General features: G+C 46.1%; 1 protein-coding gene across 1 annotated transcript in view; it reads left to right on the top strand.

Annotated features, from left to right (window-relative positions):
- LOXL4 (lysyl oxidase like 4) overlaps positions 1-24,654 on the top strand; it is a gene marked incomplete at its 5' end in the record, with an annotated part of 151,957 nt that overhangs the window by 25,166 nt on the left and 102,137 nt on the right. Inside the window, one exon of the mRNA XM_082268366.1 lies at positions 8,889-9,097. Within this exon, the coding sequence (XP_082124492.1) occupies positions 8,889-9,097 (209 nt within the window). The remainder of the gene's footprint in view (positions 1-8,888; positions 9,098-24,654) is intronic.

The raw sequence follows: 24,654 nt of genomic DNA, 5'->3' as shown, positions 1-24,654 counted from the left end.
GCAGTCCTATAATCGCTGGGTGGTACTTGCGTAATTGAGCAGCTATCATGGCCCTCTTTTGAGGGCATCCAAGACCCCTCACGTTCCATGAAACTATAGGTAGTCCAGCCATGTAGTGAAGGGTAGCATGTGTCCGTCCCCTGCCACCAAAACAGATGCCCTGGGTAGGGGTCCGGAAAGTAGCAGAAGCAGGGTGCTCGGAGTCACCCCAAAGGTCCGTAGCCAAGTTGCTGTCAAAATCAATGGTATGTGCGATTCCTCAAAAACAAAAAGAAAGAAGAAAGGACCACAGTCCAACGGGACAAGGCACAACGGTGCCCCATCAAACCACAGGAGGCGGGCAGGAGAACCAGTCTGCTTTCCGTGGACAACAGCCCCACAAACCAGTAGTGGCCCGCCAACCTGATGTGCACAACCGCGCACCGTGCAGTTTGTAATCCAGGGAAGATGCATTTACCAGAACACCGGAACTAGAAGAGGTATTCGCTGGTTGAAGTACAGCTGTGCCATCACAAAAAGGATACGCACCCCGGCCGGGGCAATCTTTCAGAGGGTCCAAACACGTAGAGATGCAAAGTCCACATCGTGGCGCCCCTTACTCATCAGGAGCAGCTCGCTGGCGTTGACGGAGGGCGGGTTCATTAATGTCGAGCCAACTCGCCGCGTCTGCAGCAGTATCAAAAAAGTGCCCTCTACCTTCCGCGGTGACCCGCAAACGGGCTGGGTATAGCATAGCATATGTGAGTCCAAGGCGACGGAGACGTTGCTTAACATCGGTGAATCTTGCTCGCTGCTTTTGGACTTCTGCAGAGAAGTCCGGGTAGAAAGACACCCGTACCCCATTGAACTTGACCTCTGCCTTTTCCCTGGCCAGCCTCAGCACCTTCTCCCTGTCCCTGTAGTGCAGCAGCTTGGCCAGCATGGGCTTGGGGGCGTTGCCCGGCAATGCTCTGGTGGGGACCCGATGGGCCCTTTCCACCGCAAACATAGGCGAGAAGGATTGCCTGCCAAAGATGTCACAGAGCCAGGTTTCAACAAACTCAGTGGGTTCTCTGCCCTCCACCTTCTCCGGGAGTCCCACAATGCGCACATTGTTGCGCCGCAAACGATTTTCTATATCATCCGTCTTGTCTTTATTGATCTGGACCTGCCTCGCAGTTGTTCTGGATTCAGTGAGCAGCGCTGGCAGCTGGTCCTCCAGGTCACTAATACGGCTTTCCGCAGCAGTAGTGCGCTCACGGATCTTTTGTAGGTCTTGGCGAAGGAGAGCCACTTCTTCAGTGAGACCCCCCAACCGCTCCTGAACATTATTCACAGAGGCAGTACATTTGTGCACCGCACGAAGTATTTGGCTAAGCGTAGGTTGTTGTTCCTCCTCCGTCACCCCCTCATCTGCGTCCAGGTCCCAGTCAGCCAGCATTGGCTGCGGAGCAGCCCCCAGGCCCTGTGAGACTGCATCGGGGCGCCCCCCATTGTCAGCCTGAGCACAGTCCCCAGCCTCCTGATCCCTGAGTTCCGACAGCTTCTTAGCATAAAGTAAGATATCCCCAGCAGCGTCCTTACCTGCGGGACGGGTCCTTTTCGGGCTTCACCGCAGCCTCCTTCTGTCTGTCAGGGCCACGCAGGACACGCTGTGGGGTTGATGGGCCAGCGCCATCTTGAAGGGCCGCTGAGATTGTGTTGTCCTCTTTAGGTTTGCTGCCGCGAGTCATGGCGGTATTTCTGCAGAGGGGAGGAGGGGGTGAGACAGCACGGGCTCTCCCGAGCAAGGCAGGTCAGGCTAGAAATGCAGGAGAGGAGAGGGAGACGCAGCCTGATGTATGGAGGGGTGGCTGCACTTGTAATCCCAGGCAAGGAGCAGCGCAGAGCTGGGATATTACTTCAGAGTTCCAATGGTGGAGGGAGCAGCAGGAGGTAGTCCGGAGCAATCAGGAGGCAGAGGAGACAAAGAGGACAGGATCGGCAGCTCACCCGGTCCACAGACGTCCAGGCGCCTCCGCGATCGGCCCGCCGGCCTCAGGAAAGTCCGCGGCTTCGGCCCGCGACTAGGCCGCAAAACGGATCTCCACAAATCCAAGCCTCTCTCGAAAAATACAGGCAGGAGGCTGTACCCGGGGTGCGGGGGAGACACTTGGGGGTGGGATGGAGCCCGTGGATGGACCGGGCAAGGAGGATGGCAGGAGATGGTCGGCCGCGCCAGCGGGGCTCACCCCGTAGTCCTCCGGGATCTCCGGTATCTGGGCACGCAGCGGGGAGCAAGAGGCACCAGGATGATCACGGGGACCCCCGGATGGCGAACGTCCTGCAATATAGGTTAATCCGGCCGGGGAAAAGGATGAGATTGTAGGATCAAGTGCGGGAGCTCCGTGAGTTGAGTCCTCTCACATGCCCGGTTCGGCCACGCCCCCCGACATGTTTTTTTAGTGTTAATTTTGGCAACAAATTTAGTTTTAGATTTAGTTTTAGTTATAGTCTTTTGCCATTTTAGTTTTAGTCGTATTTTAGTCACCTGAATTGTTTTAGTTTTAGGCAGGGCTGGCCCAAGACATTGTGCTGCCTGGATCCAAGAATAAAATGATGCTCCCCCTTAAAATAAATAAATAAATAAAATAAAAACCCAACAAAAGGCCCCCACATCCCTTATTTTATATAAATATAAAATGTAGAAAATAATTATGTATACTGTTATCTTCTTTCATAACTTACCACTGGACCGGTGCACCAAACACCCGCTGTCTGTCCTCAGTCCTCCTGTCACTCCTGTGTCTGCTGCGCCCACCGCCCTAGAAGATCCAGCCGTGGGATGCGCTGATGTCTGACGTCTTTGCGCACACCACCATCACATGAGGGACGTTCCTCGGAGGAGACGCTCTGCCTCTTCATACTCATCAGTTTGGACTACGGGTGGCAGTATGAGATGGGGAAATGCCACCCACAACACACCGCAAACTGATGACACACAAAACTACTGGAAAAATAATCTTTGGAGTCAATTTGCTGCCCCTCTCCAAGTGTTGCCTGGGTCCAATGGACCCAGCGGGATGCATGGTAGGGCCGGCCCTGATTTTAGTGGACTAAAATCTCCAGTACATTTAAGTCGACTAAAATCTCATAAATTTTAGTCAACTACAAATCGAATGGGTTTAAGAAAATTGTAATGCATTATTTAAACATTTCTCTATTTCTCTTATGACTAAAATGCCATTTTAGTTTTAGTCATATTTTAGTCGACTAAAATAATATTAAATATTTTAGTTGACGAAATGAACACTGATGTTTTTGGTGAAATAAAATCCCAATAAGTGTATATTGATTGGTTTGCACAAAAGTTATCGCATCTACAAACTATGGGATATTTATCTTTATTAAAAGGACGTCACCGTCAAATCTTGGGTGAGAACCTCCTTCCTTCAGCCAGGGCATTGAAAATGGGTCGTTGATGGGTATTCCAGCATGACATTGACCCAAAACACATGGCCAAGGCAACAAGGGAGTGCCTCATGAAGAAGTACATTAAGGTACTGGAGTGGCCTAGCCAGTCCCCCGACCTTAATCCCATAGAAAATATGTGGAGGGAGCTGAAGGTTCGAGTCACCAAACGTCAACCTCTAAACCCTAATGACTTGGAGAGGATCTGCAAAGAGGAGTGGGAAAAAATCCCTCCTGAGATGTGTGCAAACCTGGTGGCCAACTACGAGAAACGTCTGACCTCTGTGATTGCCAACAAGGGTTTCTCCACCAACTACTAAGTCAGGTTTTGTGAAGGAGTAAAATACTTATTTCACTCATTAAACCGCAAATCAATTCATAATTTTTTTGAAATGGGTGATCATTTCTTTGTCAGTGGGCAAACGTACGAAATCAGCAGGGGATATACTATAGATGTATAGGTCTACAGTGTCTCACAAAAGTAAGTACACCCCTCACATTTTTGTAAATATTTTATTCTATCTTTTCATGTGACAACACTGAATAAATGACACTTTGCTACAATGTAAAGTAGTGAGTGTACAGCTTGTATAACAGTGTAAATTTGCTGTCCCCTCAAAATAACTCAACACACAGCCATTAATGTCTAAACCGCTGGCAACAAAAGTGAGTACACCCCCTAAGTGAAAATGTCCAAATTGGGCCCAATTAGCCATTTTCCCTCCCCAGTGTCATGTGACTCGTTAGTGTTACAAGGTCTCAGGTGTGAATGGGGAGCAGGTGTGTTATATTTGGTGTTATCTCTCTTACACACTCATACTGGTCACTGGAAGTTCAACATGGCACCTCATGGCAAAGAACTCTCTGAGGATCTAAAAAAAAAGAATTGTTACTCTACATAAAGATGGCCTAGGCTATAAGAAGATTGCCAAGACCCTGAAACTGAGTTGCAACACGGTGGCCAAGGCCATACAGCAGTTTAACAGGACAGGTTCCACTCAGAACAGGCCTTGCCATGGTCCACCAAAGAAGTTGAGTGCACGTGCTCAGCGTCATATCCAGAGGTTGTCTTTGGGACATAGACGTATGAGTGATGCCAGCATTGTGTCACGTCCTTGATCTTAGTGGGAGGAATAGTGCCCCATCATTGGTGTCAGTAGGAGGAATAGTGCCCCATCATTGGTGTCAGTAGGAGGAATAGTGCCCCATCATTGGTGTCAGTAGGAGGAATAGTGCCCCATCATTGGTATCAGTGGGAGGAATAGTGTCCCATCATTGGTGTCAGTGGGAGGAACAGTGCCCCATCATTGGTGTCAGTAGGAGGAATAGAGCCTCATCATTGGAGTCAGTAGGAGGAATAGTGCCCCATCATTGGTGTCAGTAGGAGGAATAGAGCCTCATCATTGGTGTCAGTAGGAGGAATAGTGCCCCATCATTGGTGTCAGTGGGAGGAATAGTGCCCCATCATTGGTGTCAGTGGGAGGAATAGTGCCCCATCATTGGTGTCAGTAGGAGGAATAGAGCCTCATCATTGGAGTCAGTAGGAGGAATAGTGCCCCATCATTAGTGTCAGTTGGAGGAATAGTGCCCCATCATTGGTGTCAGTAGGAGGAATAGTGCCCCATCATTGGTGTAAGTAGGAGGAATAGTGCCCCATCATTAGTGTCATTGGGAGGAATAGTGCCCCATCATTGGTGTCAGTAGGAGGAATAGTTACCCATCATTGGTGTCAGTAGGAGGAATAGTGCCCCATCATTGGTGTCAGTGGGAGGAATAGTGCCCCATCATTGGTGTCAGTAGGAGGAATAGTGCCCCATCATTGGTGTCAGTGGGAGGAATAGTGTCCCATCATTGGAATCAATGGAAGGAATAGTGCTTCATCATTGGTGTCAGTAGGAGGAATAGTGCTCCATTGTTGGTGTCAGTGCAAGGAATGGAGCTTAATTTTTGGTGTCAGTGGGAGGAAGAGTGTTCCGGGGCCAGATAAAGTGCAGTAAAGGGCAGTTTGGAGACCACTGGTCCATTCTATTATCATTATTATAATCATCACTCATTATTCTTTGTAACTTTCTATTTATTTTTCTATTCTTAGATTGTAAGCTCTTGTGATCAGGGCCCTCCTAACCCTCTCATATTAAATTGTATTTAATATGTACTATCTCTCATTACATTGTATTATAAATCCTGTACTAGAAAAAAATCTTTTTTTTTTTTTACTATAAATTTGATTGTCTAATGTAAATCTTCTTTCAGATCGTCATCTTCTCCCGGCAGACGTGTAAAAGCCGCACTGTTGTCTTTTGTCATTCACGGCTGTCACTTCTCCTGACACCCTTTTAAAATATTAATTCAGGCTGAACTGCAGGCAAACCGTGACGTTCACTGCTGTATCACATTATTTGTAAAATGTTCCACATCCTATAAGATTTGTAAAGCTGTTCAGTAAGTTTTATGGTCCATCTACCTCTGCCCGATAGCACAGCCAGGTTGACTACCTCCCTTTGTGCCACTGCATTGAAACAATGCCGTTTGGTCACTAATCTGTCCCCAGCCTGCTGATTGGACAATAAGGGCCCATTCATACCTTGTGGCTCTCATGCGTTATTGTGTGCATTTCATTGATTGATCGTATTGATTGATCGTGCATTTCAGTGAGGCAGCCTATTGATTTTGAATTAGCTGTGATATCTCACTTTTGAGACAGAGAAAGGGAATGAGGACAGAGTCCCTTTCTCCGCAGCCTCAGCACTGGACAGTGAATGAATAGGAAATACTCTGTGCTGAGCGGCTTCCTCTTCATTCACAAACTGAAGCATAATAAACACAGTTTACTATGCTTTAGTTATGAATGGACACAGGAGCAATCAATACCAATCACTCACTGTGTTCATTCGCCAAAGGAAGGGGCCAGTAAATGACATATTTACTGTCCCTTCTCCTGCTCTGCATCCTGAAACATCCCTGGTGAGAGCAGAGAGGGAGGAAGCCAGCAGTGCTGCAGGGGGCAGGAGGGGGTATATGAGGGATGCATCGCATACGGTAATTAGGGTTTGTCCAGGGCCGGTGCTACTACTAGGTGAACTAGGGAGCCGCCTAGGGCGCACTGCTGCCTAGGGAGCAGCAATGGCCAGAGGGACTCTGGGGACCCTGGTGTAAGGGGGGCTGTAGGGACCCTGATGTAAGGGGGGCTGTAGGGACCCTGATGTAAGGGGGACTTTAGGATTCTAATGTAAGGGAAGACTTTGGAGATCCTACTGAAATCGGAGTCTATGTTGTAAGGGTGAACTCTGGGGACTATGATGTAAGGAGGGGGGGAACTCTGAGGACCCTGATTTAAGAAGAGGGGACTCTTGGGACCATGATTTAAGGTGGGGGGCTATGGGGACCCTAATGAAATGGGTGCAAGGGGTGAGGCCCGGCGGGGCCCAGGCCTAAAGCTGTGTAGGGGCCCCAAAATTTCTGATGGTTGCTCTGTTTCCTACAAACTGTGCCGACGTTCCGCAAACCGCTGCAGGATTCGATAATGTTAGCTGGAGACAAAGTTCCTCCTGCAAACTCCAGCCAATCCATGAACATGACATATCCAGCCAATGAGGAACCACGCAAGCCGTGCTGTGCGCAATATCACTTCCTCCCAGCCCCCCAGTCAGTCTGCACACAGAGCTAATGTTGGCCAGGAGGGGAGAAAGCATTCCTGTACAGGCTGCATTTGGAGCCTTTTTTTTTTTGGGTGGAGAAGGGAGGGTGCAAATAGCTGGTGTTGCCTAGGGCGCAGTATAGTCTAGCACCGGCCCTGGGTGTGCCCAGGCACATCCGGCACACCCCTGCGCATGCCTATGGCTGTGCACACACAAAAACAGTTAAAACCTGCAGCATTTTTATTGATGTGGCACACCACATGGTAGTGAATTACCCTATGTTGTGGTTTATTGCAATACAACAGTGTAATTGGACCATTCTGATGAGCTGATCACTCTGCTTTCTTCTTCTGTCAGTGAGCTCCAGGCGTTAGACTGACAGCCTGATTTTTGTATGGGATCACTGGAAGCTGATATAAAGAGAGATTCAAGCCCTTATACTAGCTTTGTTTAAAAACAAATTCAATGATATAGCACCTTTCTGACACCCCAAAGGCAGTATTACACCTCCAGAGGCACGGGCCGGCTAGCATTTCACTCCTGGGCTTAGTCCATGGCTAAAATGTGTGGACCGAGAAAGGATATTGGGCGCCAGTCACGTTTGTCTTCTTGAAGCTTTAGTGCAGAAAGGGTAAGAAGGTGAGGGTTAGGGGTCAGCCTGTCAGTGCTCAGACCATACGCCGCACACTGCATCAAATTGGTCTGCATGGCTGTCATCCCAGAAGGAAGCCTCTTCTAAAGATGATGCACAAGAAAGCCTGCAAACAGTTTGCTGAAGACAAACAGACTAAGGACATGAATTATTGGAACCATGTCCTGTGGTCTGATGAGACCAAGATAAACTTATTTGGTTCCGATGGTGTCAAGTGTGTGTGGCGGCAACCAAGTGAGGAGTACAAAGACAAGTGTGTCTTGCCTGCTGTCAAGCATGGTGGTGGGGGTGTCATGGTCTGGGACTGCATGAGTGCTGCCAGCACTGGGGAGCTACAGTTCATTGAGGGAACCATGAATGCCAACATGTACTGTGACATACTGAAGCAGAGCATGCTCCCCTATCATCGGAGACTGGGCCGCAGGGCAGTATTCCAACATAACGACCCCAAACACACCTTCAAGATGACCACTGCCTTGCTAAAGAAGCTGAGGGTAAAGGTGATGGACTGGCCAAGCATGTCTCCAGACCTAAACCCTATTGAGCATCTGTGGTGCATCCTCAAACAGAAGGTGGAGGAGCGCAAGGTCTCTAACATCCACCAGCTCTGTGATGTCATCATGGAGGAGTGGAAGAGGACTCCAGTGGCAACCTGTGAAGCTCTGGTGAACTCCGTGCCCAAGAGGGTTAAGGCAGTGCTGGAAAATAATGGTGGCCACCCAAAATATTGACACTTTGGGCCCAATTTGGAGGTGTTTATTAAGGGTCTACTTGCTTTTGTTGCCAGCGGTTTAGACATTAATGGCTGTGTGTTGAGTTATTTTGAGGGGACAGCAAATGTACACTGTTATACAAGCTGTACACTCACTACTTTACATTGTAGTAGTGAGTGTACAGCTTGTTGTACATTGCACTACATACATTTCTTCAGTGTTGTCCCATAAAAAGATATAATAAAATATTTACAGAAATGTGAGGGGTGTACTCACTTTTGTGAGATACTGTCCATGGTTAATCAGGTTGAAAAAAGACACTTTTCCATTGTTTTTTCTAAAAGCAATTAAATGATAACTATGAATTCTGGGTTGTGTCCCAGCTGGGAGTTATACACAGGGGTCAGTGCTGCAAGTGTTAATGTAGAACCAACATTTAATTTTTTTTTTCCCCAGCATACGAAAAAGATTGAAGAAGTTCGAATTAGGCCGATTTCGGCCCGCGCCAAGGCCAGCCTCCCTGTTACAGAAGGCATAGTGGAGGTGAAGCATCATGGCCGGTGGAGGCAGATTTGTGATCAAGGCTGGACTCTGGAAAACAGCAGAGTCATCTGTGGAATGTTGGGCTTTCCTGGAGAGATTCAACCCAATGAAAAGTTTTACAGGTAATAATTCTGCATGCCTCTGATATATTTCCACCGATCCCTGCTAAAGCTCTGCAATCATTAAAATGACACTGCAGGTCAGGTATATACATACAGTTATATCCGCTTCTGCATAGCTCCCAACTGCCACTGATTTAGAGGGACTGTCCCTGATTTGGAACAAAGTCCCTCTGTCCCTATTTTCTCCATCATTTGTCCCTCATTTTGGTCTGATCTATATAGTTGTATATAAAATACACTTTTTATCTTTCAAAAAGTGTTTCCCAGTGCTAAACCTTTCATCCGATTTCTAAACTAGTGCAATTTTATAGTTCAATAACCAGTAGAAAGGAATAGTAGTGGCAAAAAAGCACTTGTGGGTTTAACTAACCTTTTTTTTTATTTTTATTTTTTTTATATAATTTTCCTTTAAAGGGGCGTGGCAGGGTGTGTGTCCTATGCCTACATACCTTTGCTAATAGGAGGTATGGCTTCTGTTTTGTGATACTACTAATGTAGGCCCAGCCATTGTGCATTTTGAAGGTACTATGAAGTATTCCACTCCACCTGGTCAGGTTCAGTGTTATAAAGAAAGCTGCAGCCTCAGCATCTGTTGATATGAAGGACTAAGCATGAAAAAAAAAACTGTGTTTCACAAAATATGTACAAGCGTTTTCATGTTTATCAAGCTTGAGGTGTTTGTTTCCTGAGCTGGGCGAGGGGAGGAGAGGAGTAGTAGAAAAGGAGATCAGTTCTAGAGGAGGAGAGAAGTTTTATAGGGGGAGAGCCAGGGCCATCTTACTGAATGGGCATACTGGACAGTTGCCCAGGGGCCCCACTTCCCCGGGGGGCCCCACCTACCCAGCCCCAGCCAAGCATTAGTCCTGATTCCCGTGTGCATTCTGCCGCCAAACTTAGCAGGTGGCAAGCGCTGCTGTCAGGCCACTTGGGCCATGGAGGGGGAGCCAACAATCGCAGGAATGCCTGTCCGCCTCCACAGGAACAGGCACACAGAGCACAGTCGAGTCTGACTCCTGTCCATGTGTGTGTTCCCTGAACCCAGCCGCCAAACTTGGAAGGTGTCATTAGCCTGGCACTGCTGTACCAATAAATATCACCTTATCGATAATTTGCATTTTTATTCACGTGGGTGACTGTGTAGGCAGGGCCCCAGTGCACTGCATTGCCCGGGGCCCTTTAATGCTCTTAAGATGGCACTGGGGAGAGCAGTTCTAGGGAGGAGAAGAGTTCTAGTGGGGGATAGTAGTTCCAGGGGAGGAGAAGAGTTCTAGGGGAGGAGAGCAGTTCTAGTGAAGGTGAGGAGTTATAGAGAAGAGATGTTCTAGAGGAGGAGAGAAAATCTAGGGGAGGAGAGGAGGTCTAGGGGAGGAGAAGAGTTCTAGTGAAGGAGAGAAGTTTTAGGGTGAAGAAAAGTTTTAGGAGATGAGCAGAGTTCTAGAGGAGGAGAGCAGCTCTAATAAAGGTGCAGAGTTTTAGAGGAGGGAAGAAGTTCTAGAGAAGGAGATAAATTCTTGAGGAGGAGAGGAGTTCTAGAGGAGGAGAACAGTTCTAGAGAAGGTGAGGGGTTTTAGAGGAGGAAACCAGTTTTAGAGAAGAAGAGGAGTTATAGAGGAGGGGGAGAAGTTCTAGGGGAGGAGAGGAGTTCTGGGGAAGGAGAGCTTTTCTACAGGAGAGCAGTTCTAGAAAAGGAGAGCAGCTCTAGAGGAGAAGAGGAGTTCTAGAAGAAGAGAAGAATTCCTCAACTTCAAAGACATGAGAAAACGTATGTGTGGTGGGTTTACAAGGGCTTCCATTGATGTCTATGGAGCCAAACCACCCGACCATGGATATCTCCTGTATTTCTCTGAGCATAGGACATCGAGCTACAAGTGATTGAGAGGTGAAATGTGAACAGGACGAGTATAAACAATGGGATTCGGCATGTTGAGCGTATATTACAGGTGTGGGTATTGAAGAAATGTCATATGCAAAGAGAGATATATGGTTGGCATCATCAACACACCTTAGAAAACTTGTTTGTATGGTTATATGCAAAGATACATTGTAGGATGCGTTGGCGATATTGTTCATAGATAGACAAATATCAATGAAAATATTAGTGGTTTCTTCAACACTTTTTGTGAATGAGGATGTGTTGCAACCACTTACCCCCCCCCCCCCCCCAAAGCTTCCACGCATCTCTTTCTTCAACCCTTTTCCGGCTCTTAGTACTTCCCCGTGTAGACAGCTCTGCTACCCATATATTTGGCCTTAGTACCTCCCTGTGTAGGCGGCTCTACCACCCATGTATTTGGTTCTAGTACCTCCCTGTGTAGGCGGCTCTACCACCCATGTATTTGGTTCTAGTACCTACCTGTGTAGGCAGCTCCACTACCCATGTATTTGGTTCTAGTACCTCCCTGTGTAGGCGGCTCTACTACCCATCTATTTGGTTCTAGTACCTCCCTGTGTAGGCGGCTCTACTACCCAAATATTTGGCCCTAGTACCTCCCTGTGTAGGCGGCTCTACTACCCAAATATTTGGCCCTAGTACCTCCCTGTGTGGGCGGCTCTACTACCCAAATATTTGTCTCTAGTTCCTTCCTGTGTAGGCAGCTCCACTACCCATGTATTTGGTTCTAGTACCTCCCTGTGTAGGTGGCTCTACTACCCAAATATTTGGCCCTAGTACCTCCCTGTGTAGGCGGCTCTACTACCCAAATATTTGGCCCTAGTACCTCCCTGTGTGGGCGGCTCTACTACCCAAATATTTGGCTCTAGTTCCTTCCTGTGTAGGCGGCTCTACTACCCAAATATTTGGCCCTAGTACCTTCCTATGTAGGCAGCTCCACTACCCATGTATTTGGCTCTAGTTCCTCCCTGTGTAGGCAGCTCTACTACCCAAATATTTGGCTCTAGTTCCTTCCTGTGTAGGCGGCTCTACTACCCAAATATTTGGCCCTAGTTCCTTCCTGTGTAGACAGCTCCACTAATCATGTATTTGGCTCTAGTTCTTCCCTGTGTAGGCAGCTCTACTACCCAAATATTTAGCTCTAGTACCTTCCTGTGTAGGCGGCTCTGCTACCCAAATATTTGGCCCTAGTACCTCCCTGTGTAGGCAGCTCTACTACCCAAATATTTGGCTCTAGTTCCTTCCTGTGTAGGTGGCCCTACTTCCCATGTATTTGGGAACACAGAAGTCTTCTGTTTTTACAAGTGACAGCGGGGAACGGGAGTGGAGGCCGGACGTGGCAGAATAGAGTTGGGTGCTAGGGCTACATGACAAGGCCTGGCAAGCTTTGTATGTGACATATGTACTATATGGGTTGATTAATAGGTAGTAGAAGCAGGGCATTTTTTCAGCGGGAACGCAGTTCTGGCACCTCTAGGACTGAATGTATGTAATTGCAAGGGGTGCTGGAGGTGTGAGGCAGGGTCTGTTGATGCTGGTTGCTGGGGATCTAATGTCATTATAGCAGGGGGGTCTGTTGCTGGGGAGATCTGTTGTTGCTGGCAGGGGATCTATTGTTGCTAAGGGTGGGTCTTATGTTGCTGGGGGTTCAGTTGTTTCTGGGAGGGATCTACTGTTGAGGAAGAGGTCTATTGTTGCTGGCTGCTGGAAGATCTGTTGTTGCTTCCAGGGGTCTATTGTTGCTGAGGAAGGGGGTGGTATTTTCTTGTAGGTGGTCCATTGTTGCTGGGGGGGGGGATCTATTCTTCCAGAGGGTCTGCTGATGCTGGCTGCGAGGAGATCTGTTGTTGCTGCTAAGGAGGGGGTGTTTTGTTGTGAGTGGTCCATTGTTGCTGGCTGCAGGGGATCTATTCTACTGCTTTTCTTCTTATCATTAACAAGCTCAATACAAATTGGTTAGTTCCACAAATGTTACTGTATTATCTAAAAGGGTGGTCTTGGGAGGTGGGTAATGGGTGGAACCAAGATACGGTGCTCAGAGGTGGGTAGGGGAGGAGACAAGGGGTGACTTGAAAAGGGGGAGTTCCACCACCTATTCTCTGTGAAAAAAGCCCTGAGTAGAAGATAAGTCAGGATGAAAGTTACAGCCATTTAGCACGTAGGCCGTTCCTCTGAAGTTGGTTTAAATACAAATTTTTATGCTTGTCCGGTACAATTATGAGTTGTTCCTGTTCAGTTTTCAGATCCATACGTTGAATGAATGTTTATTTACTTCTCTATATTATCAGCCCAGTCACCTAGACCTTCCTCTCCCGTTCATTACTCATAGAGACAGTTCAAGATGGCATCAAAGGATCTGAGAAGTTTAGACTTTCTCCCCAAGGTCCCCGGTACAACCTATTAGGCCTTCTCTGACTTTGGAGGATGACAGGAGGAAATTTACAGTAGACGCGAGGCTCCGCTCTGTAGATTTCTTCTGCAGGTCAGATGTTTTATGAGGACAGTTTATTACTACCTTAAGATTGCACAGCCATATTGAATGCCACGTTCATTGTCCACAATTTAGAAAACCGCCATCAACAGCAAAGCCTAATTACACAGTCTACCTCCCAGGAAAAGCCTGTGGTTGGGAAGTTGGATGGGTGAAAAGAATATGTTTAATGCTCAGATGAGATCAATGTGCTATTCTTATGGGCACTCCTATGTAATTTACTCTTCTCCTGGTAACACTTCAACAACAAAACCTTTTTCTGGAAAGCTGCGTGTTTTGTTGGAACACCGTTCTCGCCTTTCTGTTCCTTTCACCTGCTAAACACTGGGAACCAAATGTGTGGAGACAGATCGGCTGACATTGAGAGCTACTCTTAGCAGATATCATGTTCTATACAGGACCAGGGCCATCTTACCGAATGGGCACGCCGGGCAGTTACCCGGGGGGCCCCACTTGCCTGGGAGGCCCCACCTGCCCAGCGCTGCAGCTCCAGTCAAGCATTACTCTTGATTCCCGTGTGCATCCCGCTGCCGAACTTAGCAGGTGGCAAGCACATGTTGGCCTTGCACTGTTGTCAGGCCACTTGGGCAGTGGTGGGGGAGCCCACAACTGCAGGAATGCCGGTCCGCCTCCACGGGAATAGGCACACACAGGATAGTCGAGTCTGGCTCCTGTCCATGTGTGTGTTCACCGGACCCAGCCGCCCAACTTGGAAGCTGTCATTAGCCTGGCACTGCTGTACCAATAAATATCGCCTTATCGATAATTTGCATTTTTATTATCGTGGGTGATTGTGTAGGCGGGGCCCCAGTGCACTGCATTGCCCGGGGGCCTATAATGCTCTTAAGATGGCACTGTACAGGACCAGGCTTTCTTATAGTGGTTGTATATACTTCCAGTACCCAGAGAAGGGACTATCCTCGGGTGATACACAGAGATTAAACAAGTTGTCCTACATAAGTTGTACCTGTTTATCTCCAGCCATCTCACCTCTACAGCCATTCAAACTCCAGAATTTACACAGCTTTTCTGAGCGCCATAAGACAGGGAGTGGGAACCTGATGTCACACACATCACAGCATAGAGCTGAGTATAATCTGAGTTCTGAGGGGAGGGAATGTACACATCTCCCACACGGTCTCATAGGGAAACATCTAGAGCTAAGGCTGTCAATCACCTGCTGTGTGGAGGGGAAGCTGGGGTTGTCTTGTGTCGGCATAGACTGTCAGGTGAATTAATGCACATAGCAGAGGGAGGAGAGATTAGATATAAACCTCACTCGCTTTGGATTGAGGAAAGTACACACTATGAAAGGATATGCTTTGTTCTTTTTTTTTATTTATTTTTTATTTCGGAGGTTTACAACCACTTTAAAGCCGAACTCTTGGCTTGAAAACACTATCCTTACAGTGGGGCCCTCATGAACTGTGTAGCATCTCTCTGACACTCCACGGCAGGATAGCACCTCCAGAGGCTAGGGGTGGGCAAGCATTTCTCCCCAGGGCTGAGTCCATGGCTAAAATATGGGGGCCGAGAAAGGATATTGGGCGCCAGTTACTTTTTGTCTTTTTAAAGTTTTATTGAAGAATGATTCAGGAGGTGAAGTTTAGGGGTTCCAGATACTGTAGCAGATTATGTACAGACCAAATCCAGATCAATGTGCAGCTTCACAGTGTCAGAACCTTTAAGGCCAATCTGGCAACACTAAGCAGGTTCCCAAATTTTCAGTGTGTCAAACAATTGAGTCACCAGACCCTTCTGAGAAACCAGCCTTCTTCCTGGCTCTCTCCAGCAAGGGGCCTCCCCTCAACCTCCTCCTTGGATCATTTCAGCACACATTAGGCCCCAAAATAGGCTATTGGGCCTAACAGCAGAGCTCCATCCAGCATCTCCTCCCTAGGCCTCCACCCAGAGGAAGAGAGAGAGTACATGACCTGTCTCAAATATTTATACCCTCCCTTAGCATGCACCATGGCATACACCTCCTGCTGGATTGGCTGAAGGAAATATATATATATATATATATATAATATGTATATACAGTATTCATAACATTGTCTTTTTTGTGAAATCTGATACTATGGCCAGTTATACCAGTGACATCTACTGGCGACAGAGGGAAAAACCAGCTGAAAAACTATACAATCAGTCTGAGCTAACTACAGCCCAGCTAAAAACTAAATTGACATAGTAGTGCCTGTTAAGAACAAGGGGGCTACAACTGCAAGGTTAAAATGATCTTTACATCTAGGGAATAATTACATACCTTATTCTGTGCTCCAACAGGCTCCCTCTATTTGTAGGACCAGGTCACTGCATCCTCCTCTCTGAGGTGCTTCAGTTACATGCTCACAACCTTCACATACTATGCAAGATTACTAGCCCTGCATTTTACATTATGACACCAAGAGACCAGGCTGGAGCTTCAGGGAGCAGAGGACAGTACTGGAGTCTGCTTGGATGGCAAATATGGTAAGTAATACAGCCTCTTGCTCTACGCCCCTAGAAATAACAAGCATTTAACCTTTACAGAGTAGGGGTAACCCACAGAAGGGATATTTTTGTTCAGTTCAGCTTTCAAATTAACCTGTGATCAGGTCAAAATGAGCAACTGCAGCATGTAAGTGAAAGAAGGTAGTTTTACATTGGTTTAAAGCACCTCTTGAGCTTGGAAACACAGGGTGCTCTATTAGTCAAATGCCGACTTCTTTCCACTTTTCTGGCCCTCACTGTCATTGCATGACCATGATTGGCAGCAGGGTTCAACAATAGATGGTGCAGGAACCAGAAAAGGGCAGGCCAAATCTTAAAAACTATCTGTAGCCACCTCTAGGTAGCGTCTTTCCATTTATGTTGCCTGTGGCTTTGGTGTGATGACATTATAGCACCCTCTAGTGTGCTATTGTGTGAGAGTAGGTAAACGAAGCCATGGATTCATGTCATGGAATCTGGGTCAGGGTTTACTAAAGTTTAGGTCTGGATAACTGGTGCCTCCCCCTGGTTCTGGAATGTTGGAGAATGTTCTAGAAACTAGAGGGCGGAGGATAGGAGGGTTGACCTGCATAATTAGGGGAGCTTAGCCAATCCCCAGGTGGTGGGCCTGGCAGGGGACTAAGTAAGCCCTTAAATATGCTTGAGTCATGCCAACAGGGGAGTTGAATGCAAGATGGAGATGGAGTGCTGAAGGGGACTGTCGTGGCCCTCGAGGACCCCTGCCGGGCAAGGAGCTCTACCGCAGGCTGGGGTTCAGGTGGTTGGCCCAGAAGGATCCTACCACAGGAGAAGTAGGAGAAGGCTTTCCTGAGAGGCAGCAGGAACCAGGAGAGGACAGTGTGAATACTGCAGCACGGGACAAGGGACATACAAGGGAAGAGACTGCCAAAGGTAGCAGGTTTCTCTGGAAGATAGTGGTGTGCTTAAATCTACACTACCTTGCCCTGAGAGATCTCCAGAGGGTCATTCAGGTAGACTGGTGAAGTAGGTCAGTCGGGTAGACTGGTAAAGAGAAGCAGCCAGATGGGCTATCATTTTCTGCAGAAGGTAGAGCTAGGATCAGTGTCTACAAGGGAGCTGGAGGTACTTCAGGAGGCAGTCCACAACCAAATTTGTCTACAAGGGACTATAGGATGTATCAGGGATGGGGAAGAGACTGAGTATAGGACTGTGGTGGAGAACTTTGTCACACGGTGTGAGGATAATCATCTGTATCTAAATGTGACAAAGACAAAGGAGCTGGTTGTGGATTTCAGAAAGAGGAAGCCACTAGTGACCCCAATCTCTATCTGAGGAGTGGATGTGGAGGTAATAGAGAGTTACAAGTATCTGGGGGTGCACATAGATAATAAGCTGGACTGGAATAAGAACACTGGGGTGCTCTATAGGAAGGGCCAGATCTGTCTCTACTTTTTGAGGAGGCAGAGGTCCTTTAACATATTTCAGACAATGCTGAAGGTGTTTTATGAGTCTTTGGTGGCAGCGGCATGCTGGGGAAGCAGGCTTAGGGTGTCCGACACCAACAGACTCAACAAACATATTCCCAAGGCCAGTGATGTTGTTGGTTTAGAATTCAAAGTCTTTTGACACAGTGTTGGAGAAGAGAATGTTGTTCAAGTTACGTTCAATCTTGGACAACTCTTCCCACCCACTCCACAATACGCTGGTCAGTCTGCGGAGTACCATCAGTGACGGATTGTTATAACCACGATGCACCACAGAGCCACACAGGAAACCATTTTTGCCTGTGGCGATTAGGTTATATAATTCTTCTCTGTGAGGGCTGGGGGTGAAGATTTAATTCTAGTTTATGATCAGAATTTTGTGTTGTTTTTATAGTATGTTGGTATTGTGTTGGCTATTATGTGGGGTGGTGTTAGAGAAAGTAGTGTATTATTTGCATTTGGTAGTTTTTCTGTTATTTTAGTCAGTGTTATTTATTCTTATGTTGTATTTTAATTTTATGGATGTTTTAATTGTAGTATTGTTTTAATTTGTTTTATTTGGTGCTAATTGCAGTTATTTTTAATTTTGTTGTCTTTTGTATCTTGTTCAGTTTGTTGTTGTGATCTTGTGTTGTCTTTGTTAAGTGTGTCTGCGTCGCACCACTTCCTAATTTCCCTTTGGAATTAATAAAGTATTCTGTATTCTATATTCTGTTCCTAGCCTGTAAGGGGGCTTTTGCATCTTTTAAGAGACTGCCAGCACTGAGGAGTGAAGAATCGGAGTTGAATCTGTACAAAGGGAGGAAGTTGTCCCTAGGTTTGTTGCTACCAGGTTGGACATCCCATAATTCCCTTACCTATCCAAGTTATTACTCACTAATAAAACATAAAAAACAAACTCATAGACTGTTCATTTGTGTCCAGGTGAAAGCTGAAAAATGCTGTTTGCCTGGCTGTGCAGGGATGGTAAACCCTGTCATCTGCAACCCCTATGGGGGTAGTGCTGCAACAGTTTTTTAACATATCTCTACAGAAAAATTAGATCTGATTATTATAGGTAGTAATCCTCTCCACACTTTTGTACACTCCAATACATTTACAGAAAAGTGTGCATTAAAAACAGGACAGTAGTTGTCCCCCCCCCCCCCATGGCAATTAATATGGACTTGCCTCCTACCCATGGCCATTAAAATAGTTTCCCCCCCTAGTATTAATACAGAGTTGTCCCCTTTATGGCTATACCATCCTTTTCTCTTATAGGAAGACTTTAAAGAGGTTTTGGAAGGTGTCTGTGGGAATTTGTGCCCATTTGTGAGGTCAGGTACTAATGTTGGATGAGAAAACCTGGCTGATACATCATACCCCATGTTGGGTGCCAAAAAAAAAAAAAAGACTGCCTCGCAAACACTGTTCCAATATATCCTAAAGGTGCTCAATAGGGTTAAGGTCAGGGCTCTGTGCAGGACACTTGAGTTCCTCCACACTAACTTAGTCAAACCATTTTTTTATGGAGCTGGCTCCACTCTTCTTGGGTGAGAAGATCTGGCTCACATATTGGGCCGCACATTGGATGCCAAAAAAAAAACCTCTTAATTTGTGTTCCAATTCTTCTTAAAGGTGTTTAGTAGGGTTGAGATCAAGGCTCTGTGCAGGACATTTGAGTTCCTCCACATTAACTTGGTCAAACCATGTGTTTATGGAGCTGGCTCCGCTCTTCTTGGGTGAGAAGATCTGGCTCACATATCGGGCTTCACATTGGATGCCAAAAAAACCCCTCGTAATTTGTGTTCCAATTCTTCTTAAAGGTGTTTAGTAAGGTTGAGATCAAGGCTCTGTGCAGGACATTTGAGTTCCTCCACATTAACTTGGTCAAACCATGTGTTTATGGAGCTGGCTCCGCTCTTCTTGAGTGAGAAGATCTGGCTCACATATTAAGCCGCACATTGGGTGCCAAAAAAAAAAACTTGCAATTTGTGTTCCAATTCTTCCTAAAGGTGTTTAGTAGGGTTGAGATCAAGGCTCTGTGCACGACACTCAAGTTCCTCCACACCAAACTGGTCACACCATGTCTTTATGGAGCTGGCTTTGTACACAGGGGCACAGTCATGCTGGAACAGAAAAGGGTCTTCACCAAACTATTACCACAAGGTTGGAAGAACACAATTGTCTACAATGTCCTTATATGATGGAGCATTACCAGGACCCTTCACTGGAGACATCTGAACTCAATGATCTGGGGAGGTATCCACATACAGTAGGTTGGGCCATATAGTGTATTCGTTTGAAGGGCCTTTCTTGAACTCTAAGATGTACATGAAAAGTTACCATTAATGCTAGTTTTTTAACCATGAGCTTGCAAGGCACACACTACTGTCGGAGCACCCGTCTGCTCCATAGGCTAAAGTCTACCTGTCAGAGCAGACGGGAACCCAGGGACCAAGAGAAGGAAGGATGCAGGCCGGTACCGAGCCTCTGTCTGATGATTGAGAACCAAGGGTCTAGAACTTAGCCTTTTTTATGCCAACATCTGGATAACATTGAATACCTAGGGCAGTGATGGTGAACCTTGGCACCCCAGATGTTTTGGAACTACATTTCCCATGATGCTCATGCACTCTCCAGTATAGTTGAGCATCATGGGAAATGTAGTTTCAAAACATCTGGGGTGCCAAGGTTTGCCATCACTGACCTAGGGTTAGAGTCTGTGCCGACCTCCTCCAATATGTCATTGTTGATGGCTCACCATACACATTGCAATCTAACTGTACAAATCAACTTTAGATTTACCCAAACTAAGTCCTATGGGGATCTACCTAAACTATCTATTCAAGCAGGCTCTTGTAGTACATGGTTGTTGGTTGACCTAAAGGAGATTGTACAGATAAAGATTTGGTTTCCTTCATGTGTGGATGTCAGTTGGAGGTATGAAGACGCCATATATCTTTGCTTTCCACTGAAATAAACTCTTCTTATGCGATCTAACTATTTTAAAGCCTTTTCATTGAAATGACTCTTGACTGTTGTCATGGTAACTGTAATTCAATCATGATTTTAAACCGCGAAAACTTGTCATTTTTCAGACAAATGAGCTAACATCACCGTATGCAAAGTAAATAATTCCAAGCAATATATGACATGAGAAAAGTACTTAGGTAACCAGAGCTCTATGTCACAGAAATACAAGAACCTCGGCATTTGTGCATGTATAGGTAACGCTGGAGCAATCAATATTGCAGAGCGAGTGGTGAGATTTATTTAACCGATTAGGGATTTAGCACAGCGCGCGTTTTCATAAAATGTTTTTTTGCTGTTGTAGTGAAGGAGAAATCGTCCTCAGCCAATTTAAAGTCACTTCTGGACAACCTTGTCTTCTTTTATCCTTATTTAAGAGTTCATTTCATTGTCTCCTCATTCTTTTGCACTGCTATTGTACTTTATAGAACAATTATAATTGATGATCTCTGTATTCAGGCCATCTCCAAATTAAACTTATATGAATATACAGGTTCTAAATACACTTGTTCCCACGAATCAGGTGTTCTCTCCACAGCAACCAGAACTCCTGTGCCAGATATAGGAAAAAAGGCTGCAGGTCCATTAAACTTCTAATAATACAGCTGTCCCTAATCAAAGATGGTACTTGAAAGAACAGGAGGAAAATTGCTCTATAGTGCATTTAGCTCCATGTATTTATTCAGTAAAATATTATAAAAAATGCACTCACACATTAAAAAGGAGTGTTAAATTTTACCGCTAGAACCATACTTCCAGTTTCAGCTCTTTACTGGAAGTGATGTCATCTGCTTCTGCCAAACGCGTTGCGTCACTTGTTAATGTGATTTCTTCAGGGATTATATTTTAATAGTTTAGGGAATTTCTCTTTCTGCGATTTTTGTCCTTTTCTTTCGAGTACCATTTATTATTATTATTGTTATTATAAAGAATTTATATAGAACCAACAGTTTGCCCAGTGCTTTACAAAATGAAGGGGAAGTGATGTCATCTGGTCCCGCCAAACGCGTTGCGTCACTTGTTCATGTGATTTCATCAGGGATTATATTTTAATAGTTTAGTGAATTTCTCTTTCTGCGATTTTTGTCCTTTTCTTTCGAGTAACATTTATTATTATTATTGTTATTATTATAAAGAATTTATATAGAACCAACAGTTTGCCCAGCGCTTTACAAAATGAAGGGGAAGTGATGTCATCTGGTTCCACCAAACGCGTTGCGTCACTTGTTCATGTGATTTCTTCAGGGATTATATTTTAATAGTTTAGGGAATTTCTCTTTCTGCGATTTTTGTCCTTTTCTTTCGAGTACCATTTATTATTATTATTATAAAGAATTTATATAGCACCAACAGTTTGCCCAGTGCTTTACAAAATGAAGGGGAAGTGATGTCATCTGGTCCTGCTAAACGCGTTGCGTCACTTGTTCATGTGATTTCATCAGGGATTATATTTTAATAGTTTAGTGAATTTCTCTTTCTGCGATTTTTGTCTTCTTCTTTCGAGTACCATCTATTATTATTATTATTATTATTATAAAGAATTTATATAGCACCAACAGTTTGCCCAGCACTTTACAAAATGAAGGGGAAGTGATGTCATCTGGTTCCGCCAAACGCGTTGCATCACTTGTTCATGTGATTTCTTCAGGGATTATATTTTAATAGTTTAATGAATTTTTCTTTCTGCAATTTTTGTCCAGTTCTTTCGAGTACCATCTATTATTATTATTATTATAAAGAATTTATATAGCACCATCAGTCTGCCCAGCGCTTTACAAAATGAAGGCAGACAGTACAGTTACAATACAATTTGGTACAAGAGGAATCAGAGGGCCCTGCTTGTTAGAGCTTACAATCTAAAAGGGAGGGTCCAGTGATACAAAAGGTAATAACTGTGCGGGATGAGCTGATGGAGAAAGTAAAAACTCAGTGTATTAGTTAGAAGCAGGATAGGCTTCTGTTAATAGAAGGGTTTTCAGGGATCACCTAAAGATGGATAGATTAGGAGACAGTTAGACAGGTTGGGGTGGGGAGTTCCAAAGGATGGGAGAAGCTCGGGAGAAGTCCCAGAGGCGAGCATGGGAGGAGGTGACAAGGAAGCTAGAGAGCAGGAGGTCTTCGGATGACCAAAGAGAGTGGTTTGGATGATATTTAGAGTAAAGGTTAGTGATGTAGCTGGGGGCAGAGTTGTGGATGGCTTTGTAAGTTGTTGTTAGTACTTTGGATTTTTTTTGTTGGGTGAGCAGAAGCTAATAAGGGGATTAGCAGAAAGGGGAACTAGACACTGAGCGGTTGGTAAGGTGAATGAGTCTGGTAGCAGCATTCATGATGGACAGAAGGAAGGATAGCCTATGTAAAGGTAATCCAATGAGGAGGAAGTTGTCGAAACAAGAGATAACCAGGGATCGAATTAGAAGCTTTGTGGTGTCATTGATTAAAAAGGAGTGTGTTCTGGATATTGTGGCGGTTGAGGCAGTATGATTTGGACAGGGATTGGAAGTGGGTCTGAAAGGACAGCTCAGAGTCCAGGGTTACCCCCAGCACCCTGGGATGTGCGTGGACGGACTGAAAGTTGTGCCATTGATCTTGACAGAGAAGTCAGGGGAAGACTGATGGAGTGAGCTGAGGGGTAGAGAGATAGATTTGGGTGTCATCAGCATAGAAACGGTATTGGAAACCATGGGGGGCTATCAGCTGACCCAGGGAATAGGTGTAAGTCGAGAATAGGAGATGCTTGGGGGACCCGACAGTAAGAGGAATAGGAGAGGAGGAAGTAGAGTTTTACGTGATACTGAAGGTGCGTTGAGATCGGTAAGATGCGAATCAACAGAGAGAACAGTCACAGAGACCAAGGAAATAGAGTTTCTTGAGGAGAAGGGGGTAGTCAACTGTATAAAAGTAAGCCGATAGTTCCTAGAGTAGGAGTATGGAATAGTGACTGTTGGTTTTAGCTGTTAGTAAGTCGTTTGTGAGTTTTAGGAGAACGGTTTCTGTGGAGTGTTGCAAGCGAAATCCAGACTGAAGGGGATCAAGAAGGTTATTCTTAATGAGGTGGCAGCTCAGCCAGTTGTTGACTAGACGTTCAAGGAGTTTGGAGATAAAAGGGAGTAAGGAGATGGGTCTTAGTTTGTTTAGATTGGTGGGGTCCAGTAAGGTCATCTTTGATCAGGGACAGCTGTATTGTTGGGAGTTAAAAGGGCCCACAGCCTTTTTTTCCACATTTGGCATAGGAGTGCTTGGAGCTGTGGAGAGAACACCTGATTCGTTGGAACAAGTGTATTTAGACCTGCATATTTATATAGGTCCAATTTGGAGGTGAGCGAGCATGCTATGCAGTGATGGGGGCACTGGGGTAATATATTAGTGGATCACGGGCAAGAGCACATATGATTGAGAAGAAAATACTGGCACATCAAGTTGCAGTGTGGATCACTATTGCATGATTAACCGCTTGCTGACTGCCCGCCGCATATATACTGCGGCAGGGTGGCTCGGCTGCACGAATCGCCGTACCTGTACGGCGATCCCCAGGAATGATCCTGGGGGCCGCACCCCCATTTACCAGCGGGGAAGCCGATTCACGGGGGCCGGCGGATGGGATTGGCGCTGGGCTCCCGCAATCGCTCCCCGTGAAGAGAGAATGGTGGTCGGCTGTTGGAAACACAGCAGACCATCAGTGCCATCTTAGGAGGATTAACCACTTGCCGACTGCCTAACGCCGATCTACATTGGCAGTCAGCCTCTCACAGGCAAAGTGACGTAGGTCTACGTCGCTAGCCTGTGAGGGTTTAGGTTGCGAGCGCGCGCCCCCGGAGGCGCACTCCCGCTCCCACGCGGTCACGAACCCCCCCCCCGCGCGTGTGACCGGCGGACCCGATGTCCGCCGGTCACTCTGCGATCGTCGGGGGAGAGGGAGAAAGTCAGGCGGCTAGTGTAAACAAGCTGATTGTCATTCTCCCCTGTGTATGACAGATGATCATACGGTTCTACTATGTAGAACCGTTGATCACTGTTCATACACTAGTAGCCACAGCCAATCACAGTAGAAAGCACGCCCCTAGGGACACACATAGCCCCGCCCTCTCAAAAAAAGTTAACCCCTTCCCTGCCAGTGTATTTTTACAGTAACAGTGCATATGTATAGCACTGATTACTGTAGAAATGTCACTGGTAACCCCAAAAGTGTCAAAAATGTCAGTCAAGGGTCCGATCTGTCCGCCGCAAT

Source organism: Pelophylax lessonae, assembly GCF_965119305.1.
Source record: "Pelophylax lessonae genome assembly, chromosome: 9".
Taxonomy (NCBI): Eukaryota; Metazoa; Chordata; class Amphibia; order Anura; family Ranidae; genus Pelophylax; species Pelophylax lessonae.
The sequence above is the reverse complement of the archived record's forward strand: the minus strand, read 5'-3'. Positions and strand labels throughout refer to the sequence as shown.